At 52.9% G+C, this 4,825-nt stretch overlaps 2 protein-coding genes and 1 non-coding gene across 8 annotated transcripts in view; 1 reads left to right on the top strand and 2 right to left on the bottom strand.

Annotated features, from left to right (window-relative positions):
- The window catches only part of LOC122191169 (C-type lectin domain family 2 member E-like), a 12,445-nt gene extending 11,871 nt beyond the window's left edge, over positions 1–574 (bottom strand). For both annotated transcript variants that reach the window (XM_042891372.1, XM_042891371.1), the window contains exons 1-2: positions 457–574; positions 54–211 (exon numbers count right to left, since the gene is read on the bottom strand). The gene's annotated coding sequence lies outside the window, so the exon portion shown is untranslated. The remainder of the gene's footprint in view (positions 1–53; positions 212–456) is intronic.
- Positions 575–1,001: 427 nt separating this feature from the next.
- TRNAL-AAG lies at positions 1,002–1,083 on the top strand. The gene has a single exon. It is a non-coding gene; the product is annotated as a tRNA-Leu (tRNA).
- Positions 1,084–1,635: 552 nt separating this feature from the next.
- Positions 1,636–4,825, bottom strand: part of LOC122191174 (zinc finger protein RFP-like) — a 5,343-nt gene continuing 2,153 nt past the window's right edge. For 4 of the 5 annotated variants that reach the window (XM_042891378.1, XM_042891381.1, XM_042891380.1 and 1 more), the window contains 8 exons: positions 4,605–4,730; positions 4,117–4,510; positions 3,875–3,970; positions 3,566–3,796; positions 3,430–3,452; positions 2,932–3,047; positions 2,606–2,665; positions 1,636–2,373 (listed from right to left, as the gene is read on the bottom strand). In XM_042891378.1, coding sequence (XP_042747312.1) covers positions 1,859–2,373; positions 2,606–2,665; positions 2,932–3,047; positions 3,430–3,452; positions 3,566–3,796; positions 3,875–3,970; positions 4,117–4,467 — 1,392 coding nt within the window. In that variant the 5' untranslated portion in view covers positions 4,468–4,510; positions 4,605–4,730 and the 3' untranslated portion in view covers positions 1,636–1,858. Of the gene's footprint in view, positions 2,374–2,605; positions 2,666–2,931; positions 3,048–3,429; positions 3,453–3,565; positions 3,797–3,874; positions 3,971–4,116; positions 4,511–4,604; positions 4,765–4,825 lie in introns of all 5 variants that reach the window. The other variant, XM_042891383.1, reaches the window with a different exon arrangement.

Raw genomic sequence — 4,825 nt, 5'->3', positions numbered from 1 at the left:
AGAACTGCTTTGGGTGTTAACACCGTTCTCTTTTGTAAAATAATAAAGGATACCTGTATGGTACTCAATCATTGACTGCTGTCAGTTATTGGGGGTTTGGATCCACAGAACAGGCTGAGCCTTCATCCTGGCACCAAAGCAACGTGGGCTCTATGGGGTAACAAGCCGACCCTCCTCACCATGCGTGGCTTTCCCAGCAGAACAAGGCTCCCTACAGGAAGAAAACACAGTAATGGACAAAAAATACACAAAAGCGAGAAAGAATACTTAAAAAACACAATTAGAGTAATGATAATAACTTTAAAAATCCATGCAAACCCTTCTTATGGGAAGAGCACCAACGACAGCCCTTTGCACTGCATCGCAGTGCTATGAGAACAGCTCTGCGTTTTAGAACTGACCCCGCGAGCCCCACAGCAGGGGGGTCTCTCCTCCACAACGACCCCCATCACTCACACCGGATGCCCGAAGAAACAACGGCCCCAAAGGCTCCTCCTGGTGCTGCAGCCGCGTGCACTCCTCATTCCGCCCCATTCCCCCAACAGCAGCTCACGGCCCCGACGGGCGGAGCCGAACGAGGTCGGAGCCTAAAATGGCCCCAGCTCCTTACACCGCCCACCGTCCCGCCCCCAATGGGGGCGAGGCCAAGGAGAGGGGTTGGAAACATCAACGCCCTTTGATATCAACGCCCACCGGACCCGAGGCCGCGTTTACACCGCGCTGCTCCCCGCTGGGGTTGGGGAGCGCGTCGTGCTTTGCCCCCCCCAGCCCCCTCCCCACCTCCCATAGGGGCTGGGATGGACCTCCCCCCCCAATGGGGGGGTTGGTGTGTGTCCCCTTGCCTTTGCAAGGTGAGCAAAACAAAGCGCAGCGCTTTGGGCAGAACGCACCAAAGCCGCCCCGGTGTGAATTTAACAGAAATCCCCTTTTTTATTATTATTTTTTTAACTTCTTTTTTTGTTGTTCTCATTTTCCATCGAGAATTTGGGGGTTTCCAGCTGGGTAGCGTGGCCGAGCGGTCTAAGGCGCTGGATTAAGGCTCCAGTCTCTTCGGGGGCGTGGGTTCGAATCCCACCGCTGCCAGAAAGGTTCTTTTGGGGCTTCCCGCAGGGAAGCGCAGCTGGAAAAGGGAATTGCCACCTCTCCCAGCCGCTCCGTGCTGTGATGTTGCACCACCAGCCCCCAGGAGACGCTCTGAAAGCGCTGCTGGTCGCTGTAAGCTGTGGGAGGTTGGAGAAATGGGGAGAAATGCTCACGGGCTGCAGCCCGGCCCCGGCTGGGTTTCACTTTCGCTTTGGTTATTCCATAAAACCTGCGGGTTTGGGCAGAATTTCTGTCTCTTTTTTACTTCCACCACACGTTGCAAGGGATGGGAGACCCCAAAAAGAGGCGCAGGAAGGGTTTCTGCCCCCCAAAAAAGGGGTAGGGAGACCTAAAGGAGCCCAAAAAAAGGGCATCTGAATCCCAAGTATGGGATGGGGAGACCCAAATCTGCCCCATGTTGTCACCCTACAGCCCCCCTCTGTCCCCTCTATGCCACCCCAAGTTCCCAGTGAACAAAGAGAAGTGATCCCACAGCACCCAGAGCCATGGTCCTTCCCCCAACCCTGGATCCCATTAAACACAGCAAGAAAATTCCATGTTTTCCTTTGCTGATTTTTTTTTCCTTGCTAATTTGTGACAAATCTTCTGCTCCATCCTCTTACAGTGTCATAAAAATAATGCAGCACCATTTTAGGATGCCATGAAAATAATGGCACGACGAGCACAGAGCCCAAAGCCTGGAAGATCCCATTGTACTGCAGGTGAGCTGACGGCGATGCTCACCCCAAAATTTCAGACCTCCCTTTTCCTTCTCTCAGGGGCAGAGGTGGAGGTGGGATTCTCTGCCCACCCAGAAGAAGGGGAAGATGCTCTCCCCGCAAAAAGAAGCATTTTGGAAAGCAAATACGGGATTTTTTTGGGCAGCGAGGTAGAAAGCCACCCGTCCCCCTCCATAATCCAACACCACTCGAATCCTGTTGGGATTCCCACCCAGGGGGAGGGCGGTTGGGGGAGATGTGAAAGCTCGGAAGCGGTTTCTACAGCATCCCACGGCCCAAATCCCATAATCGGGATGGAAAGCGAGCCAACCCTTCCTGGGCACGGAGCTGCGTGCCACCCCGAGTGCCCACGTGCCACCACCCATCACCTCCACATCCCAAAAGTGCCTCCCTGAGGTGAAGCCCCGACAGCCCAGCACACAGCAGGAGACATCGAAGCGTTGGGGACAAGGGGACACGTTGTGCCCTGTGTCCATCCATCTCACCCCACGTCGGTCCCGGGACAGGACAAGACCCGCAGTGGCAGTGCTGGGATCCAGGGTGACAAATGCTGTTGGGGATGGAGAAGAAAGGGGTGAGCATCACCCTAAAACTGGAGCAGCACCCCAGATCTGTTTTGGGATCGGCGACGTTCCAGCTCGGAAAACCTTAGCTGAAACATGGGAAACTCCTTTATATCTTTAGGAAACTCAAAACCATCATTTTCCAGGTGCTCTGAAGCAGCATTTTGGCTAAAAAATGACCAACGGAGCAAAAGGAAAATGCTTTCTGTAAGGACTCACCCTCTCCCTCTTCTCCTACGGATGCTCCTTCCTCCTTCTCCAGCTCAGATGGTAAAAGATCTGGGGATGAACAGAAGGTTGGATGTCATGTCCCACATCTGCTTGCTTCGGTTCCCACCGTGTTTTTTGTGGATATCTGTGCAGGATTTTATATGGGGTCTGTGGGATTTTGTCCTAAAAGACAGATGCTCTTAGGCCTAAAAATGATTGGTAGCGCGAGTTGATGCAAATTGTTTCCAACAATACAACTCCTATTACAAACAACAAAACCCAAACTTTAGTACAGAGCAACTTCTACGTGGTAGGAATACTGTGGTCCACAATACCTTGGAATCTCCCCAGCGTCTCCTTGAGGATTTTATTTTGCTGGGAGATGACACGGAGCCTCCGTTCCACATCTGCAAAGCTCTCTGTCGTCCTTTGAGTTCTGCCCATCTCCCACCTGGACACAAACCTCATCAGTGCTGGCACTGGTGGTCAGGTTGAGATGTGGGGACCTCTGGCGATGTGGGGATGGCAGATGAAATGGTTGACCCCAAAATGTTCGTTTGTTACAGGTTTGGGGATGCCAACCAGCTCCATACAGAATGCAGCTCCTTGGGTCACCCCAATGGCCATGAGGTCTTTTTCTTGGTCACCCCAATGGCCATGAGGTCTTTTTCTTGGCCCATTCCTACACTGGGATCCAGGGGGACTTTTTGTTCCCCATGGGACTTCCAGCCTTGCCCGAATCACACACTTTTCTCATTTCTGTGCTAGAATCCATGGGGGTGGTGATGGGGAGCCCTTCCCACCCCACTGCATGAGGTTGAAGGAGCACAAACCTGTTCAGCGTGCTTCTGGCATCCTGGAATTGAAAGAGATGGGGGGAAAAAAATGGTTCAGTCTCCCCCAGCTTTGGAGAAGGCTGGACAAGAAGGGAGAGGATCCAATGGAGCATCCAACCCTTAGGAATCCAACCTGTAGGAATCCACGCGTGGGTCGCTTGAGTTTCTCCTCCATCTCACAAATGAGGATGCTTAGGAGAGAAATGTCCCCCTGCACCTTGGCCTCCTCCTCCTCCTGCCTCCTCAGCACAGCCCTGTCCAGCTCTCCCAGCCGTGCCAGAAGCATCACTTCCTTCTCCTTCAGAAAACGGCGGAGCTGACGGAACTCTGATGCAATTTTCTGCCTCTCAGCCTCCGTCCGTGTCTGTAGGATGTGGAAAAGCAACAACATGGATCCCCCCAAAATGTCTGTTTTTCCAGCTTGAAGGCAACAGCTTCTTACCAGAAAGTCTTGGCATTGCCTCTCTCCGCTCGTTTTGAGTTCTAAGAGCTCCTTCCTTTGTTTCTTGAGGTTCTCCAAATGGCTGCAAATCTGCTCCTGGAGGAAGAAAAAGGAGTTTGGGGAGGACATTGTGGGGGGAGAAAGAAGGGAAGAGATGCAATGCGTTAGGTTTTGCAGAGAAGAAGTCTGCAGTGTGGACATGGAGGATAAAACAGGACTTTAGGGGATAACACAGGGCTGACCCCGTCCTCCTGCACCGACTCCTTTATGGGGGCTCCAGTGGGACCTCCATCATCCCGAGGTCCATTGGAGAGGAACGTCCTCTTGCGCCACGAGCAGAGCTTCTCCTTCTCCCCTTTGTCTCCGTCCAGCCCCAAAAGCTTCAGCTTCTCTGCCAGGTGCTCCAAGTGGAGCTTTGTGTGGAAATTCCCTTTCCTGAGGTGGTTTCGGTGGCCGATGACCTCCGTATCTCCAAGCCGTCCTCGCTCTGGCCACGCTCCACCTCCACCTCCATCGTCCATCCGATGCTCTGGGACAGGGTGGTGGGAGCCCCCCTCTCCCTTTTCCTTTGCTCTAGAAGCAGCGGAGGCCATGGTGGTGCGGTCTCCAATCTCTTGCAATCCCCCTTTCCCTGCCCTGGGGTGAAAATACAGAAAGGTTCAGCATGGAAGCAGGATTCCTTCCCTAATTTCTTCTAAAAGTTGAGTTTTGGGAAGGATGAATCGCTCACTTCCTTCTGCTGCTGCCGGTGTGGGCTTGAACCAAAATTTAACACCTCTCCTGGGCATCTGGCCTGAAGTTCGTCTTACTTAAGGCTCCATCGTGCAGTTTGACATCCCAGATCGGTGTCTCCAATCTTGGTATGGAGAAAGGAGAAGGATCCAATCATCCTACCCAGATTTCAACCCCCAAAATATCAAACTCTGGCCTTCCTACCCAGATTTCAACCCC

This window comes from Lagopus leucura, unplaced genomic scaffold (assembly GCF_019238085.1).
Source record: "Lagopus leucura isolate 7727_CA_CO unplaced genomic scaffold, USGS_WTPT01 200-1_obj-0_obj, whole genome shotgun sequence".
NCBI lineage: Eukaryota > Metazoa > Chordata > Aves > Galliformes > Phasianidae > Lagopus > Lagopus leucura.
The sequence above is the reverse complement of the archived record's forward strand: the minus strand, read 5'-3'. Positions and strand labels throughout refer to the sequence as shown.